At 42.3% G+C, this 20,339-nt stretch overlaps 1 protein-coding gene across 2 annotated transcripts in view; it reads right to left on the bottom strand.

Moving 5' to 3' along the window:
* Nucleotides 1–20,339, bottom strand: part of WWOX (WW domain containing oxidoreductase) — a 923,493-nt gene that overhangs the window by 662,427 nt on the left and 240,727 nt on the right. For both annotated transcript variants that reach the window (XM_008689777.2, XM_040633625.1), the window contains exon 6: nt 18,030–18,118. In XM_008689777.2, coding sequence (XP_008687999.2) covers nt 18,030–18,118 — 89 coding nt within the window. The remainder of the gene's footprint in view (nt 1–18,029; nt 18,119–20,339) is intronic.

The following is a 20,339-nucleotide window of genomic DNA, read 5'->3' as shown; positions in this document are numbered from 1 at the left end:
CATCATGAGAGTTTATTGTAAACAGAACATCAGCTTCTGAGCTCTACCATCTCCCAGGAGGCTGGGGCTTCAATTCTGCCAGGGGTATGCCCATTCTTACACTGCTTAACTCTTTGTGACACAATCCGTCTGTTATCTTTGCCAGGAGAATACAATCAATGTCCCTAGGAAAGAAGTGTTTGTTTGCACAGCCTTTGTGTGCCCCCGGTAAGAAGTAAGCCTTTTGTACATCAGGAATGAATGAATGAATGAATGAATGAATGAATGAATGAATGGAATCAGTGCTATTTTCCCAGTGACATGCGGTTTACAAATCACATTCCATAGCCATGTTTTACAATTTATTATTACCTAAACTATGGCAAAAGAAACAGGGGAAAAGCGGATTCGGTTCTAGCCGATCCAGGAAGACAGAGTTATTCATGCTTTGAGGACAAGACCAGTCCCTTATGATCCAAGCAACCAAAGAATCATACATACCGTCAGACCTGAGGACTAAGAAGGTGCTTCCAAAGAATCTATGATGAGCAGTAGCAACCATCATGGGGTTGAATTACAGTGAGCATTTGTAAACTGAATCACAACATGCTCCAGAAACTGAGACAGACCTTCTCGGGCTAAATAAACACCCTGCGGAACATTAACACAATTGTGACTTTTGGGGATTCCATCTCAGACACAGCAAAAGAATGAGCTAAGTGTAATGTTATGTAAAGGGAAATACTTTTCAATTCCTCCTTGAAACAGAATGTCACACCATCTGGGGCATTTCTCATGCGAGCTGTGGGAATTCATACTATATGGAAATACTCTGAAATTCAATAGAAAGGGCCTAAGGACCCAAAGTCCCCAAAACAACTGTTTCTTAGACTTAGTAAGTGTTAGGTTTTCTTTTTCTTCCAGAAAAGGGGGAGGAAAAAATTTCTGTAGAATTTCAAGGTGGATCTCTGCTCAGATCTCTAAGGCTGGCTTATTGTGAATTCACGGATGGCAGCATAAACTGGAACACAGCCTTTCTCTCGTACAGCTATCTCCAGCCCAGGGAAGGTTCTAGACTCTCCAGCAGTCCACCAAGACCTCAAATGCCCAATATGCAGTGTTCATGCCAACAGTACAAGTCAAGGTGACTTTAGGTGGTATATGGACAAACTTTTTTAAAAAAATGCTTATTTACAGTAACATACTGGAACGACTATATAATCAGCCACTCAAACTCAAAATGACAACAACGAATAAAGGGAATGACAGTACCCACCTTGTTTGCTAGTCATAAAAATTAGAGAAAAATGTAAAATGCTTAACATCAGCTGAGAGATGGTACCTAAAACAGGCTGTTTTTTCTTGGCTGCTTGTTTCCTAGACCTTGACTATACTTTAGGGACATGCTATCTATCAATAATTCAGAGATATAAAATATGTATATAATTGTCTCCCATATTTATAAAATACCTATACGTGGTTCCCCATGTTCTTACCCAATATCTCTGGAAGCCTCAATAAATATGCAAGGAAATCAAGCAAATAAAACAAGACAAACAGGAACACAAAAAATCAGCATCAGCTTAGGTGGTCAGTGACTGTCTAGCTGTGCGTCTAAAATCTGAAGGAGCCACATGTTTTAAGAATTTAAGGGCACCATCAAGCATTAACGTAATAATTAACGTTATTATTCTGCTGTTAAGATAACCTTGCTATGCTTTTCTTTTTTTTTTCTAAGTTGGAATAAAGAAAATAATCCAAACCAATCAGCAGGAATAGAGCGGAGCACTGGCTGTATCCCAGGAGACCACCAGGAATTTTTCATTTCATGCACCATTTACAACTTCTTATAGTGAATTCCAGAACATCAGTACATACACTTAACAGAAAATAGAAACTCTTGTTTTTGTTATTTCCTTAAATTTTGGCCTCATGTCCATTACCTTGATTATATTTTCCTATCCTATCATATACAAGCCCAGCATCAAAATCTCAACCTCACTGATTCTAAATGGGGCAAGATGTACAACAGGAAAATACCTACATCTTCTGCAAAAGGGGCTTTCTAGGAAAAATGCGTCAATTTGGTAATTATGCCACCAACAGCACTTAATCCAAATGACATGATATCTCAAATGCAGGTCTGACCCGTCGGTGTTAAAGGTCCACTTGTTTCCAAGTTTTGCTCCTGCCCTTTGCATTCAGTACTTTATTGCGCTGTGTTCTGGGTCCCTGGGAATATTTAATAAATTGGACAATCAATGATAAGCACAATAAGGATGGAAGAGTGGGAACAGTAAGGATAAATTCAACCATGCTCATAAACCAGTAACTTCACTTGAACGTAGCTCCCACAGATTGAGAAAATGCAAATGAACCAGAGTCTCTCTTGGCAAATTCCCATTTGCTCATCTGACAAATGAATGACGGTCATGTCCTACAGAAATTCACTAGTGATATGAAAGAAGTCTTGGGAGGCCAAACTGAAACTCAATAAACTCCACGAGAGAACTCAGAGAAAGTGAGTATTTTTCATATAAATGCAAGAAGGGAAGAAGCTGGCGGATGGGGAAGGCCAGGGCCAGCATTATTTAGAGAACAGGGAGCTGGTTACTTTCCCCGTGATACTCAGTTTTCTCAGACACAAAAAGGAGTAAGTCACAATAGTGGGCTAGAAACCCCTGAAAGGCTGAGTGTGTCTCTGAAGTCATTTCGGTGCTCCCACAGCCAGCACCATGCCCGAGATGCAATAGAAGTTTGTTGAATTCCCTGAAAATCAAATAAGATCCTGCTGGTGACAGCTCTCCGCACCCCTGCTCACATGACTCAAGCACTGCATGCACACAGTCAGTACTTTGATTTTAACCCACAGAGCCTCTCTCCGCATCAGCTTCACGCACAATGCAGTCATTTATGTGCCACCTACCTAATTTTTGTCCATTTTAAGGACCGCGTGTACTCACTTAAAAAAAAAATGCACTAGAAACCAACACATCTGTATTTCTCAGTCTTGCCCTTTGCAAAAACAGCTGCTAAGGAGGGTTGCTGCTCTGGTTTTAGTTTTTAAAAATTAGTATATGTTTAAATAAAGAGAATATTTGTCTGTGTCCATCTCACACATAAACAGCGATGTGAGAACTTTGGGAAACTGCTTGCTGGCTCACAGAGCTCATGCAATTTGGCTGCCCGGCAGTGGGAGCAATTAAATGAATAGTGCACATGTCCTTAGAAAACACATCCATTACAAAGAAATCAGAATTCTCCAGGACACTTGAGTGAAGGACTAGAGCCAGCAGTAAATTATTTGGCCGTGCCTACTAAGAACACATTTGTCCTCACAACTGAAAACAGTGCCTTCTCTCTTTGACTATGATTTCCTTGTTGGTGGTGGGGGAAGGGGGCGTCCTTATAACCATACCAAGCAGAGTGTAGTACAGGATCCTGCTCATAGGGGACTCCTGGCATTTGTCGACAAGGTTAAAATAATACCTGGGCATCTTTTCTATCTAAGTAAAATGCATCCCTCCAAGCATTCTACTCTGTTGACAAGTAGGGAATATAAAGTCAATGAACAAATAACTTGCCTTTCTGAAAACAAATTAGCATTCCTTAAAATTAAAATTATATTTTGTGGCCATAAAGCAATATTAAGCATTACAGGAAGCCATTATTTATAAACTTCTGCAATACCAATCTGCTAAATGAATTCTGCTAAATTCTGCTAAAAAATCTTGGGAACATTCATTTTTTAATATATTTATAGAATAGCTGTCTAAGTACCAGATGATGATTTCATTACCATTATGCAAAAAAGCTTATTTAAAATATACCTTATATGGTCACACTGAAGGGAGGGGTTTTAATGTAGGGTGGCAGAGGTGAACTTACATGGACATAAGGGAAAAAAATTAGTTGGGGAATGTGCTTAAGTGCATGGTCAAGTTACTCAAACAATAAAACATCTCATGCATTTTGTACATTCCCTTGCCAATGAGGACTCCTGCCTCTGTTTTGCCTAGAGATATATGGAGCTGTAATCGAGTTCAGAAAGCCCCTGACAGCTGTGTGCTGCCATTCAGACCTGAAAGATTCCATGTTATGATAAAAATTAATGTACTCTGACATCCTCTGGGACTCCCTGGGCCCTGGGAATAGCTAATGAAGAAATACAACCTTGCTGGAGAACAGCATGCAGCTCTGGAGTTAAGGATTAATTCAGATGTGATAGCAGTGTGGCCCCTCTGTCATCAGCTGTAAAGCAACCAGAGCCAAGTGCCAAAGGGAGTCAGCCATGATTGGTCAGAATTACTTCCTGGGTTAGGAGAGGTCAAATAAACAAAAAGCTTTACAAAATAATTGAGCCCACGTTGGAGGCAGCCTGTCACTTTGTGCAAGTGGCTCTCTTCTCAAACCAAAAAAAAAAGGGGGGGGGGGTAACTGCAACATCTGGTGTCTCTTGTTGGCTGTGATAGTGGACTTGAAATTTTCTCCCCAGGAGACATGCTTCCTAGGCGATTAGAAGACCACTGGGTGCGTCCTTCAAGAGGTCTCAGAAAGGGTCTTAGTATTGAGTGTGGGAGGAATACTGGTCCCCAGAGACTTGTATCACTGTTGCCATCAGCCTACCATCCAATACCTTTAACCCCTAAATATCATGATTTCCCCCAAGAAGGCAAGGCACTGGGAGTAACGTTCATGGCAGCATTATTCATAACAGCTAAAAAGTGGAAATTAGCCCAATGTTCACTGAATGATGCATGGATTGAGAAAATGTGGTCTACCTGTGTAATGGAATATTATTCAGCCATAAAAAGCAATGACGTGCTCATCATGCCATGACATGGATGAACCTTGAGAACATTACACACAGTGAAAGAAGCCAGTCGCAAATGACAACGCATTGCGTGATTCCACTGACACGGAATGTCCAGAAGAGGCAAATCGGCAGACAGAAAAATGAGCTGCTGCCTAGGGCTGCAGTGGTAGGGGGAGGTGGGAGATGACTGCTAAAGAGCATAGACATGGGTTTCTTTTTGGAGTGATGAAAATGTTCTGGAATTATTGATAATGGTTGTACAACTCAGTGGATAGAATAAGAACTACTAAATTGTACACTTCAAAATGGTGAATTTTATGGTGCACAAACTTTATCTCAATTACAAAAAATCCCAGAGTTCACAGAAACCTACCCTGATACTCTTAGAACCAATTAGGTGGCCTCCAGCTGGGCTCCTTCCCCTCCCCCCAAACTGGGGCAGCTGTGACGAACCTGTGTCTCCAGACCCTGTCCACCTCATCCCCACACTTCCACCATGAACAGAAAATGAGACAAAGAAAGATATATCAAGTGCAATGAAAATAAGGTTTTGTGACTGGGTTTTCTAGGGTTTTTTTTTTTTTTGACAATTGATAGGTTACACAAAGCTACATGGTTTAAGTTTGTGACATTATTTCAGCCTATTATTACAATTTAAACATGTCAGGTTGAATTTATTTTTACTTTTATTTTCTTTCCTTGATGTATTAGTCCTTGAATTTTCTACAACCTATGGCATTGTTTTGCATTTTTTAAGACTGGTTTAAAAAGTTTACTTATATGCAATGCATTCCTGTAAAGCCCTTAAAATTCAAGTTATAGAAATACATGTGGTGACCCAAAAATGCCCATGGTGTTCTTAGAATGAAGAAAAACAGATTACAAGAGAATATATGTCACATAACCCCTTCCCACCCACTAGGGTGGCTACAATAAAAAAGATGGCTTTAATTTAATGAGAAAAAGAACACTAACAAGTGTTGGCAAGGTTGTGGAGAACCTGGAACCCTCGGACACTGCTGGGAGGAACGCACGATGGTATAGCTGCTGCGGGAAAGTTTCACAGTTCCTCAAAAAGTTAAATATAAAGTCACCACTTGACCCTGCAATCCCAACTCTGTGCATATACCCAAGAGAAATGACAATCTGCATCCACACAGAACTCTGTACACGAATGTTCATAAAAGCATTATTCTTAATAGCCCCAAAGTATAAACAGCTCAAATGTCCATCAAGAGGATGAATAGATATAGCAAGTACTATATCAATACAATGGAATCTCATTTAGCACTAAGAAAGAATGGAGTACCAATTCATGCAGAGCATGGATGAATCTTGAAAACATTATGCTAAGAGAAAGAAGCCAGACACAAAAGGCCACAAATTCAGAGACAGAGAGTATATTAGCAGTTGCAGGGGAGGTGCTGGGAGTGGGGAGGAACTGGGGAGTGACAGCTAATGGGTAAGGGAGTTCATTTCAGGATGATGAAAATGTTCTGGAATTCAACAGTGGTAACGGTTGAACCACTTGGTGAATATACTAAAAACCAATGAACTGATGAACACTTTAAAGTGGTAAATTTCATGATATGTGAATTATATCTCAATAAAAATGAATAAAGAATACAGGTAAACAGTCTCTTTTTTTCTTTTTAAGAATCTATGAACACAGAATAAAAATGGGTACATCAAACTGTCAACATGGATTGTCTTGGATGGTGGAATTATGGTTAACTTGTGCTGTATTCTGTATGTTTCCCTATAATTTCAAAAATGTTCCATAAGACTTATATAGCACTTTTAAAATCTACAAGAACAAAACAACAACAACAAAAAAACAAAACAAAAAGAGTGGTACATTTAAAAGAAAAAGTTACCACCATAACCTCTGTGGAATACCCTTTCCAGAGAAGCGGTACAGCCGCATTCAGCGAATAGGGTTCGACTATCCAGGGGTCTGGTCTCAGCGCTGCATTTTCTGAGCAATTACATAAAACACAGACAGCACAAGACAGGACCTGGGAGGAATAAATGTGTGTGGTGGTGAGAAGGGCCACCTTCTCTAACTTAAAAGCTCCAACTCTGGCATCGTCTATCAAACCCCCATCATAAAGGGGCACATCACATAGTGCAGACCTCCACCCTGGCCCCTGGTTTCCTTACTCTGAGGTCCAGGAGCCTCCACGAAGGTACCCCACCTCCCTGAGCTTTCTGCACTGGGCCATGAGGGAGGCGAGAGCAGGCACAGCTGCCTTTCACCACGGATCCACTCGTCTTCAGACATGGATACATCCCTGATGATATTATCAACACTATTGCTTCTAATCCTCAGAATGCAGCTCGTACCCTCCATTACACTCCATTTCACAGATGAGGAAACTGAGAGTCAGAGAAGCAAAGTAGCTTGCTTGGAGTCCTAAGCTGCCAAGACAGGATTTGAACCTGAGTTGGTCTGACACCACAGTAATGGTGGTCTGTCAGAGACCTCTGTCAGGGGAGGGGATGACAGCACAAGGGGTGATGTGATTATCCCTGCAGAACTCCAGGTGGGCAAAAAATAACCAAGACTCCAGACCCAGTTGTTAGGGGGGTGGTACTCAGTGCTCCCACACAGCAGCTCTTAAGAACCACCTGGGAAGCTTCTAAAAGTCCAAATGCCCAAGGAACATCCCAGACAGGGTGAACTCAGAATGGGAGTATCAGCCAGGCACCAGCGTTTTTAACAAACGAGCTAAGAACCACTGAGCTGGTCCCCTGGGAGTTTGGAGATCTGATGTGGGAAACTGAAACACCTCTGTATTTTCAGGTGGGAGACATTTTGCCCAGATCCACTTCCCAAAGCTACATCATTTGTCAACTTTCCCACTACTTGAACTTCTCAAGACAACCAGAAACCTTTTCTTCTTCCTGTTTCTGGTTATCAAGTATCGCGTAATGTCAGCTAAAATATCTACTTGATGACGAGTCAGTGACTGAACTATAACAGCAGAAGCTTTTAAAAGGCAAAATAAGAACTTTGCCACTAATTGAGAGGCTCCATTTACGTTTCTCCTGAATGACAAGGTATTGGGTAGATTTTTACGAAATGAAGAAAACAAAGGACTCACAACATTAAAAACACAGCACGGTGACAAGTAGTTCAACTGAAAATATAATCTTCCTTGGAGATTTTCAGCAGGCTGCCACAGTGTAGCACCACTGATTTATTTCAAATGTATATTCAAGTTTTTAGGCTGACAAGAATTAGCTTCTCGACAATGTACTGGGGAAAAGAGACGGTTCCCGTGTTATTAAAATGTGATTTTGGTGTGGTTTAAGCGAAAGTCCCCAACATGTCAATTCTGTAAAAGGAGAATTGCAATGTGACAATGGGAGTGGTTGGAAAGTGCAAGGAGGAAAACCAAGCTGGAGTCACAAGCCAAGATGGGACATAAAATTCTCAACCACAGACACTGAAAAGCTCTTCCCGAGTCTTACATAAACCAGAGCTCTCTGAGGGTAATCACAGACTTGCTGCATTGATGACTAGGGGGGTGGGCTCGGTGTGGGTCAAAGAAGAGGCCTGGCAGAGCCCGAGGGGTCGGCCCCTGTCCTCACCAAGTGATGCCAGTCTAGCTTGGCCAGGCGGTCTGTGCCACACCAGTGAAGCCCTGGCTCCTAACAGGCAAAGGTGTCCATGGTTTCCTAGAAGGGCGCTTTTATGGGGTGTTTTGCCTGAAAGAACTACTGTACGTATGATTACTTTAAAATTTGTTTCCCAAGATCTTTATATAACCTCTGTAGCACCTACAGAAGTAACAGTTCAAGAACTGTGAATGGCTGAGAATCAGCACGTTAAAAGCAAAGTTCAGGTCACCAAAGGAAATTATGTATTTCTGTTTTGTCCTTCTGTCCTCCCTCCCACCCACCCATCCCATTAATCCACTTCCATGAGATTATAAGGCGGTATATGTAATAATTGCAAAGGATGATGATAATGTTAACAACAATGGTGATACAGCTAAAATTTATTAAGTATTTATTAGGTGTCAGGTAGGTACTATGTTTTAGAAACATTATGTTAGTTAATCCTCTCAACCACCCAGAATGGTATTACCATGATCTCCCACTTTCACTGATGAAGAAACTTAAGATCAGAGAGATGAAAGAATTTGCTAAGATCCCCATGTTGGGAAGGTAAGGAACAGAGATCCAGAGCTAAGACAAAGACAAATTAGCCAAGGCTGCTGCCTCTGTGGGGCTCAGCCTAACGAAGAAAAAGCAATATAGAAAAAAAAAAGCATCCCCAAAGTATTCAAGCATGATGATTGGTTGTGCTGTCGATACTCCGCAAAGTGACGCGTCAGTTCAACCAGGGAGGGGAGGGGAGCGGAGGGGACATGGAGGCTCTGCAGAGGACAGGACCACGTCATCCAGTGAGCAGGAGGTGGACAGGGAGGAGGGGAGTGACACAGGTCAGGAGCACAGGCCCAGAACCAGGAGGCAGAACCTCTAAGCATGTCTGTAAGCAGAGTATAGAGACACGGGGCTGGGAGGACACAACCATAAATGAAGGTGGAGGAGGGGCCAGACGCCAGAGGACATGGGGGGCCACACCAGCAGATGCAGCGTTTGAAGTTCAGGTGGCAAGATACCACCGAAATGTTGCTCCACAACATTTGACACTTGACAGTGTCAAGGCTGGGTTTGTGTTTGAGAGTGATCACTGGGGCAGTTCAGATGCATAAATAGCATAATGCCCCTTAGGTCTTCTTCTGTCTACCTGATCAGCATCATTACGAAGACAAGTAGGAAGTAAGGGGAAATGAACACTGACATTTGGCGTAAATGTGCAAAGACAATGCAAATAAGAGTAAATAGTTGCCATTTCTGCTTAAACTGACTCCACAGAGAGACACCTCTACATATTTGGTGGAAAATAGTCTGAGTTCCTTAACTGAGGGGAGGAGCCTCTCTTCCATTGGGTTTGTTTAACCTCCTTTCCACATATTTCAGCAAAACAATTTCCTCTTGGTGATAGAAAATTGGCTGGAAGGAGCATCTTCGTCAACCTTGAAGTGACCTTAATAATTGTCCCAGTAGGCAGGCGTTGTCATCCATCCTATTAATGGGACAAATTGCCTTCGGAGGCAATGCGTCCTACATGATGCATTTCCCAAATGAGACAGATCTTTCTGATTCTCCAAACTACTGTCTAAGCTGAGCTCAGTCACAACACACATTTTTGGACCAAGTTCTAGCCTTACTACCTAGTAGCTAGCATGACCTTGGTCAAGGTCCTTAATCTCTTTAAGCCTCGGTATCCTGATCTAGGAAATGTGGCCGATCATGGCATTAGGCTGAATCATAAGACACTGCCACTCTTCTACCATTTTTGACCTACCCTCTGAGTCCTAGTGAGGATAAAACGGGACGACACATAAGTGCTTAGCTGTGCTTGACACATAATAAATAGGTGATAAATATGAGCAATTACTATCATCATCAGCATTATATGGTTCCAAGCCCCAATTAAGACTTCAGTGTCTCCATTATTTAAACAATACTTCGTTGTCTTAGTTGACCTGCTTTCCCATATGGCAGTATTTCCAACCCTTAGCACAGCACACTGTTCTATTCAAACTCTCATCTCTTCTCCCAGCCTTTAAGTATCAAAGAGTGATGCAGAGTATCTGCAGAGAGTTGAAATTAACCAAACACACAAACATTGGCTATATATACTTATGCATTTTGACCAGGCCTACCATAATCCATTTTCTAAGAAAAATGTCATGTATTTCTCATAATAAGACAAGATGCTATTAAAATGAGTTACATTTCAAGAGACAGTGGGTTCTGGTCCAAGGATTAGCAAACCACAAATCCCAGACCAAATCCCAACTCCAAACCACTTTGTTTTGTTTTGTTTAAATAAAGTTTTATTGGAACACAGAAACACCCAGTCATTTACAAGTTCACAGTGGCTACTTTCAAATTACAAAGGTCTCACTCAACAATCAAGATGCATTCAACATTAGTTGCTACAGAGACCATCTGGCTCAGAAAGGCAGAAATATTTATATAGATATTTATATATGTACCTGATTCTTTATGGAAAAACTTTGCTGACTTGTACTCTAGTCCAGTGATTTAAGTGGTCATTGTTGAGCACCAGCAATAAAATTAATATTATTTGCTAGAGCTAGACATAACACGGGTTATGTATACATTGGTGGGATGGTGAGTGTAGGAGGAGGCAGCCGCAGAGTAATTGTATCTGTCCTCCAAAGCTGGGTTTTTATTCTTCCTGGAAGGGAAGTTTTTTTGTGTCTTCAATTAACATACATCACTTTGATGTCATGAAACATGATAGTGATGGCTGAATGGAGAATTCTGTTGGGAAATCAAAAGTGTTTATTTTGCAAACATCATTGTGGTTAATTCGAACACAGTTTCGTGTATTCTTTAGCTGTGATGACTTTTAATGATGCCAGAGGCTCACTGAATTTTTTTTCTGACAAATTTAATTGCAATGTGGCCCCTAATTAATGTAATAAATATTCTTCTCCACTAAGGATAGGTTTTTGAAGACAGTCATCATGGAAAGCTATCAAAAAATACCCAAGCTTCATGACATTCTAAGAGAGAAATAAGGCACAAGAGAAGTGAGATGGCAAATGGTTTACTGCTAGTGTCTAGCCCAGTTCCTGGCACCGTTCTAAGCACTGAATAAATAATGAAGTAAGGGAAAAAATGAAAAAAAAAAATACACAGAAAAGGAGGGGAGCAGAAGGCATATGTGGTACCTTGGTGCCCCAAAACACACAGGCTAATTATTTTCAGTATGTGCCACCATACCTTCCCTATGTACCTGTATATTCAAAGCAGGATGTTATTACGGCAACACTAATCATCTGGAAAAACTGCCGAAAGCCAAGGGAAACAGATGTAGCAATAGCAAAGAAAACAGAATCTAGCCATTTACTCTGAAAGGGAACTGCAAAGCATCCCTCAAATCAAGGGCTTTGTAAAGAGTAACAAAGAGCAGGGGGAAAATACTCATCAGAGTAAGAAGTACTCTGAGACCCTCAGGGGAGTATCACTATATTGACGATCATTTCTGCTTGGCTCTTATGACTTCTAGCTGGTGGGCAACGTGAAACTCATTTTCCCTCTGCTCTTGACTGCCAGGAATCTCCAAGCTCATTCTTAGGTCCAATGTTTAAGGACTGTAAAAGTCCTTATGAGATCCATATTTCCACTAGGACCACATCTTACAAGTCCACTTCATCCCCTTTCCCTATTTAGCAGATTTCTTATTTCTATTTTCTCATACTGTATGTATTCTTAAAAACCTCTCAGATCATTTTAGGATCAAGATTAAAAAAAATACATGTTAATAATACTCATAGGCACAGTGCACTAAGATGTCCCTGGTTATTCCATGCATTATGGCACTCCTCTCCAAAACCATAAAAAAAAATGTATGTGATAATCTACTTCACATAGATCTGGAAAGCAAGGCACAGAGATGCCAATAGTCTGCCCAAGGCCACACAACTAATAAGGTAGCAGAGCTGGGATTTAAATCTAAGTTCTGTTGAGCCACAAAACTCTTCTTTCCACACCAGGGGCTGGCACACTATGGCTCTTGTGCAAATCCAGCTCATCTCCTCTTCCTCTAAATAAAGTTTTATTGGAACAGAGTCATGTTCACTCACTGGAATAGTGTCCATGGCTGCTTTCATGCTACAAAGGCAGAGCTGAGTAACTGCAACAGAAATCTTAGGGTCCAAAAAGTTTGAACTATTTATTCTCTGGCCCTTTACAAAAAAAGTTTGCTGACCCCTGCATTACACTATACTAATCAGAGTATTTTTAATAAGAAATGATGGTATGTAAAATGTTTTTGAAATTTTTAAAAAGAATTACATTAAAAGATGTCTAAAGAATTAAATTCCAGAGGGAAGAAATTTATTTACAAGGGAATCGTTTTTCCCAGTATTTCTAGATATATTAAATGTTTCACAATATAATTTTTCAATACTCTAACATGGTGAATATACGGGATGGGGAAAGATTAACTTGTAGACTTTTTAAATTTTTCCCTAAAAAGTCATAATTAAGATCTAGATTTCGAGAGTTTATTACAGCTAATATCTGTCTCTCCTTTTCTCTTTTCTTTAGATTTTGTACTGTGTAGAAAAGCAAAGCACTATGATCCTTTGCTAAGCAAACCAGAAATGGATTTCTCATGTCGAGCAAAGAGTAATGCAGATATGTTGGCTAAAATATTATTCTTAAAATTGAGCTGAGAAGAAAAAGAAAGATTAAGCTGTAATTTACACATCGGTCTTCAGGGTAATTTATCCCTCAAAATGTAGAATTTATTTATAATTTATGGCTCACCCACTTCCATAGAAGGATTTGAGACAGCAAAATTTGGAATAAGGATCCAAGAATATTATATCTGGGATTAGTAGATTTAAGTTCTGAAAGTAATTAAGTGAAAAGTAAAAATAAATAATTTTGTTAAAGACTGTCCCCCTCAAATGTTTAAAAAATAAAGAAAACTGTTCTCTTAGCATTTTTTTTTAACATTACTATTCCATATTATTTTCTAAATGAAACAAAGTCTAATTTCCTTAAATTATACTGGAGACAGAAAGCTGAGAAGGCAAAGTAGAAATCCATGATCAAAAATGAAGTTCTAGAAACCATCAGAATTGTATATATTATTTTAATATGAACTGACTATTGATTTCAATTAATTTCCAGAACAAATCAAAACCCTTGGTCAACACTGTAAGAGCTGATTTGTACCTGGGATCCAAGCCAAGAGTTCCTTGTATTATGTGCCATTACCAATTTTCAAAACTCCAGGATTGGAACCCAGGTGTCCATTACTTCAGGAAGATCTGGAACTCAAACTTTATAATATCTTCTGAAAAAGGACAAATATCTACAGAGCTTCTAGCTCTAGTAGCTGTCGAACTGTTCCAGGCCGTATTCAAAATATGCACATTTCAGTCAGCTAAGCAGCTAGAAACTAGCAATGAAAATGTACAAAAGCACCCCAAACAATTGACTGTGGTTGCAAAGCCCGTTACAGAAAATGCCAATATTTGGTCTGAATGACTAGTAAAGGTCCCAGCCCTTCCTATCTGATGGATGCCTCCGCCTGCCAGGCAGTGTGGAGCCTGGCTGCTGTCCAGGATTGCAGTTTAAACAAAATTTCCCTCAAAATTCAGTTTGGTTGGGACTTACCACAGGCTCGGGCTTGGAACTGTCCAGTAATGCCCAACATAATTCGACCTGAGACACACTGGCCGACCACTACCACCACTAACTCTGGGGAGAACTGCCTGGAAGCAGGCAGAGGACTCCTGGCCTGACCACCCAGAAGAGCGAGGGGGGAAGAGCAGAATGAATGAATGCACGTGGAGTTGGGCAGAGGAATGGAGCTGTCAGGGTATGCGAAGCCCAGGAAAGCTGGCGTCGGCAAGCAGCTGTGTATGTCCTCTTGCTGGCAGACTACACTACCACCTGTGCAGCACTCTTGCCCAAAAATTAAACGGACAGTGGACCAAGCTCTAGAGTTAGCTACGCTTCACAAGCAACTCAGGGGCCAAAAGAACAAAAGAACATGTTCAATGGCACCACAGGGATGCAGTTCCGGAAGAATAAGATACAGAAAACTCTTGAGGGCAACTCTGTCACCAAGTAAGCTACATTAATTTAAAACAAAAAAAAAAAAAAATTGAGGGGAAACCTACAGATTAAAGAACATTGTGTTTGAACAAGCAACTGATTTACGAACTGAAAGAGAGCATGGAACTGTTTCTTGTTTTTAATGTGTTAAGCCGCTAGACTGTGGAGCAACTTCTTACTCCAATACATTCCAGTACAAGAATCTGTGCTGATACGTGGGACCGAAGCGTAAGATGTAGCAAGAAGAGCTGTTCTAGATTCAGACACTCTTGGGTTCCAACTGCAGATCCACCACTGGCTAAAGCTGGGAAATCGATTTAGCCTTTCTGTGAAAGGCTGGAGCCTTTCAATTTGTAAACTAGAGAGAGAAATGACTAATGCCTAAGGTGGCTGTAAGAAATCAAAGAGAGAATTCACGTGTAAGTGCTGAGCGCCTTGCCTGGCACAGAATAAACAGCAAGCTGGCTAGCAGGTATTATTTTGTTTAATCATTATTAGCGGCGCTCATTCTAAAATAGCCTTCTACCCCCTACCTCCTCCCCTGCCACCCAAAAGGAAGATATCCCAGAGTAGGCTGAATGCACATCTCCTCCCGGTAGAAGGCAGATGGAGGGTGGCTCTAGGACAGGCTGCCCCTTCCAGCAGGGTTTGCGTCTAGCATCTGTTTCTACCTTTCTCTGTCAGGCAACAGGACACACTGCCTCTCCTGGTGCAGGGAGGCGCACTGAGCCAGAGCACGAACGGGGCGGGGGAGATATACACAGGAGCGACGAGGCTGACAATACTTCTGGCGTGCTCACAGGCTTTAAAACGGAATAGTAAATGGGGGTGTCCACATGGAATTTCAATGTGAGGGTTTTTCCTCTTCTCGGTCCAACAGCACAAAAGGAGATTGGTTCTGAACTGGCAGGCTTTCTTTCATTTGTCATTATGTTTTACACACAAGGAAATTTTCATGTCTGAAGATGGGAAGTGATGAGAAGCAGGAGGCTACACGTGGTTTTTGGCAGCCCAGCCACCTGCACTTAAATTCACTTCTGACAGTGCTCAGAATCTAAAGACCCGTAAGTACTAAACTGTCATCTGCCTATCCAAGAGAGATTTCACTTTGGCAGTATTTCAAAAGTAAAATCACTCACTTTTTTATGCATATTTTCGCCACCACAATATTTCTCTAAGCCGTGTAAAAGGCTGGATCTCGAGAGACATATAAAAAGAGGTTTGCGGTACAGGGTTTTGCTAAAAGGAAAATCACCTTCGTTTCTGAACCTAGAAGTACAAAAATTCAGTCATTTGCTAAAATCTAGGATTAGGGCAAAATGGGTGATAGCTTTCTCCAAGAGTTTGAGGTTAGTGATTACAAAAGGCAGTTGAATTTGATGATTTCTGAACTACGTGAACTAACGGTCCTGCTACGACTTGGAAGAGAGTCCTGTTATGTAACAGTTGGCATGCCTCAGCCATACTGCTGCTCCCAGCGCAGTCTGACCCACGGACCAGAGGAAGCACAGAGACACCGCACTGTGTTAGGGAGAGCGTGACAGTCAGAACTGGAGGGAAGTCCCACTGCTGCTCCCAGTCTGCCAAGTGACCCTGTGAAAGTCACTCACTGTCTCTGATCTCAGTTTCCACTGCATTTCTAGTGAGAGACAGGGCCATGTGGTGGGTGAGCAGGAGGCCTGGAGGGACTACCGTGGAGGCTCTGGGGTGGGGAGGGGCTGCTTTCCAGCTGTGGGCCCTCAGATAACCCACCTACCCCTTCTAGTCTTGCTCTCCTCATCCGTATAACAGAATAAGAAATAGCAGCAAATCAGAAAATGCACGCAAAGGGTTCTCAGTGCATGGCCCATAACAAGTACTACATAAATGAACTACTACCGCTCATTACTGCTGCTATTGTTGTTATTATTATTATTATTATTATTATTATTATTATCATCCTTCCAAACAACCCCACAAACAGTAGGTCAAGGAGTCAGCCCTGAGCAATTAAACGCTTGCTGTCCCCTGAGATTATGGCTTCTTGTCTGAGGGGAAGTGGGCCTCCGGGGGCCACCACTCTCTTCCCAGAGCCCAGAAGAGGGGTTGGGACTTTGGAGGCACTCACTCAATGTGTGTAAAGTAAATGAGCAAGTGGATAAATGAGCAGTGAAGTTATACACAAGCAAATGTCTTCAAAGCTACTGCTGTCCCCTGACCTGATCTTCACTGGGAGCTCCGGAAGGGGCTAGCAGCCACCAACTGGCAGATGCCATGGAGAGCACACAGCAGGCTCGCCCAGGTCTTCAGGCTCACTGCAGATGTGACCCGACTATTTGGTGAGTGCAGGGTCTGCATTTATGGGGGCGATGCAACTCCACTCACGACGCTTTGTATTTCAACCTCAAGGACTCAGGCCACTTGCTAAAAAGGCTTTAGAGAACAGACTTCCTCACAATGTAAAAGAGCAGAGTGAGAAACTGAGGCAGACTCAAGAAGGACTGGCCACTGGCCAGCACTGCAGACTCAGACCTACATAGTACCTTCTGATTACCCGGTTTAAATGCCTCCCCATACATCTGTCATCTGCTAGGAGAACTATAAAACCAACACTCCCAACACAGCCTAACCCAAAGACAACGTGTCATTCATCAGCATTCTCCCAAATTTGGTCATTCTGGTGCCACTTCTGGAACTATCTAATCCTTGGCACCACCTGTACTGTTATTAACTTAAACCTCGTGCTTAAATTAATTCACTGAAAAAAAAAATTAAATGCAGTTATTTTTTAAAATGAAATTTAAACCACTATGTTAAATGAGAAACCAGTATTGCTTGCCCTCAACATGAGGAAACCATAAAAATAAACACTTGGAAACAAAATATTGTAATTAAAATGAAGCTAGCCACCAGTGCTTTTCCCCGGCTCCGGGACTGAGGACTGCTCTCTCTCTCCGTTAGAAAGGGAGGCTGGCGTGTGATGGCATAACCACTTGCCAGCCCCTAGCAAAGGCTTCTGCTTTGGGCATTTTGAAAGACTAAAAAAGAAGGAAAGAAAAGTAACTTTCTCACAACGTGAGTCTGTGTTGTGGAGCCACATTCACGCACTGCATAAAATAACCGCAGACGTGGAAAAGGTAGAACCTTCTCCTGCTCTGATTCTCGGCCCCCATGGAGGACTGGATAAGTAAGGCTAACCGTTCCTGGGTGGAATTAAAATACGCTTTTCCTCAATTCTGAGATGCACTGCAAAAATGTCGGTAATCAGGGTGCATCCTACAATCGGCTGGCTTTTATTAGCCACTTTTACTAGTGCTTGAGTAGTGTCTTCCCTTTTTTATTGGGGGAGCTGTTATTAGATTGATGACATGTCTCATAATGAGGGTGACTCAAGAAGTCAGGAAAATATGGTACACCTTAACGGGGCCAATATAAATGAGCCTGCTGTTTGGACGCCAAGACAACACAACAGTCTCGCGTCTGTGTTCTCCCAATTGTGTTCATCTGATAAAGACATTACAATAGCAAGATATTATGATCTATAACCCTCCACTGGAACACTCACAGATTCTTGGCCTTGAACGCTTGAGCAAAATGCTGCACACTACGGAGCAGAGAGAGGTCCAGGGTCATTGCTTCTACCTTGGCTTTGTGCTGGAATGAGAGAAAATAAAAAGAAATGATAAATAACAGCAAGTTTAGTTCATGGTATCAAGTTACAGTAAATGTGTTATGGAACATGTCGGAATTCCCCTGTTTAATATTAGACGCCCAGAGAGAATATAAATCATCGGAATGAATGGAAGAACAGGGCTTTTACTGCCAAGTTTGGGAGGATGTGAGGCTGGGAATCTGCTAAAACCACAGGCTGGGGGTTGTGCTGTTTCACTCAGCGCATAGAGGAGGCTCCAAAGGGTCTTCAGGCTCACCCATCTCCTCTCAATCTGCGTCCTAAATAAAAAAAACACCATAAAAATAGGGGAACGCCAGGACAAAGCCTGGCTTGTGCAAGAATTCAGTAGATAATATTTTCATCTCAAAAGCTGCTATTCAGCTTCTGAAATGATTCCACTGAGCCTGCATCAAAAATTAAGGATGATTCATTTAGAGAAAGTACAAAAGCAGGCAAAATTCATTTATTCCAATGGACCCTGAGTGACCTAGATCCCAGAGAGACCTCTGATCTCGCAACCCAGAGAACCCTACGATAGGTGGGGCACACGTGGATAATAAGAATGACTACCGTCTGTTCCTGGCTCACATTGGGCTAGGCACTTACATGCACCATCTTATTTCATCCTCACAATAACTGAATGGGTTCTACTTCCCTACTTTACATGTGGCCTCTTGTAAGAGATCACAGAGCTAAGAAGGGTTGGCGGCAGGGTTCACCTCAGTCAGTCTGACACCAAAGCTCACATTCCCTCCTTGACAGAAACTAGAAGGCCAGGGGCATCAGGATTTGAAGCAATCACGTTCCACTGGACAGCGCCCTAGCACAATTCTGGAAAGATGAGGGTCGCCTTTCAGACTTGTCCCATGATTATGGGGCATTCCCGATTTTTAAGTCAGCCTGGCTTGCAGGGTATGCGATTAAATACTACCACTTCTCAGATCTACCTCCTCCAAAGCACATACAGCGACGAATGCTAGGCCACCTGCCTGTTCAGGTAAGGGAAGTCCCAGAAAAGAAACGGCGGGCCTGGGGATTCTTGTCTGGACCGCGATGCTACGGTGAGACTGAGGAGACGAATGCTATGCAGGAGGATGCGAACGGCACTGCTGTGCACATCCTCCAGCCCAGCTGGCTTATTCAGGGAGAGACACAGTCTGTGCTGAGATGCTCAGTACCTCTGCAGCAGTTTGTCTCGGCCGTAAGTGCTGGGCTGCAGCCCAGGTCCCAAGCCCTGAACAGCAAGCATCAGACAGAGACAGGTGCGAGGCCAACTGACTCTGGGCCATTTAACATTTCTGAGCCTCAGTTCCCTCATTTGTAAAAGGAAATATTAATTATCTTCTCACAGACTTGTGAGAATGAGTGCAAAGCACCTAACACCCAGCCCGGAGGAGAGAAGGTATTTAATAAACTTAACTAGAAGGAGATAAGATGTCTACTGTGCCAGTGTTTCCGGCCTGCAACAAACAGCGGTTTGGGTGGGCTGCAGTGCAGCATGGTGGATGAATGATATTAATGAAGACCGTGTCGGACCAGCTCACTGTTAGATCCTGGAGGACCCAGGGCATGTCTCCTAACAGAGCCCGGTTTTAGGGAAAGGGCTGTAAGGTGATAAAATGACTACCCCAAACCCCAACAGGCATATAGGTGGCGAAGGCAAGTTGGCCAATGTAGACTAAAGTTCCTTGGGTAACAGTGGCAGGTGCACAAACGTGCCGATTTTGGAAGGAAGAGGAGAAGCATTTAACCTGAGCCAGGAAGTGGGTAAAGTGCCAACACATGGGTTTCACTGGGAGTTTCTTAAGACCAGAGAATAGTAGAGCTGGAGGGTCCACAATGACCTGAGACCACACCTCTTGTCCTATAGACAAAGACACCACTAACAGCAGAAATGAACATACTTGAGTGGGGTTGTACCATGTAGACAGCTTGGGCCTCCAGACAGAGAAAAACCCGACTCACTTTCTGTCTGCATGGCGGATGATTGTCCGATGACTAAAAGCTCTTCGGAGTGCCAAGTCTGTCAGTCGCTAACTTTTATTCCCCATAGATTCTTACACTTCATAAACGGTTGACTACCCAATTTGACATTAAGAGTTAGTGAATAAAGCGGCCTTTCACCCTCATTCTACCCCCTCTGGCCCCAGCCTTACTTCACTTAGAGCATGACGCTCACCACCACACACAGACTCTTACAGA

This window comes from Ursus maritimus, unplaced genomic scaffold (assembly GCF_017311325.1).
Source record: "Ursus maritimus isolate PB19 unplaced genomic scaffold, ASM1731132v1 scaffold_19, whole genome shotgun sequence".
NCBI lineage: Eukaryota > Metazoa > Chordata > Mammalia > Carnivora > Ursidae > Ursus > Ursus maritimus.
Note: the sequence above shows the minus strand (reverse complement) of the source record. Positions and strands in the feature narration are given on the sequence as shown.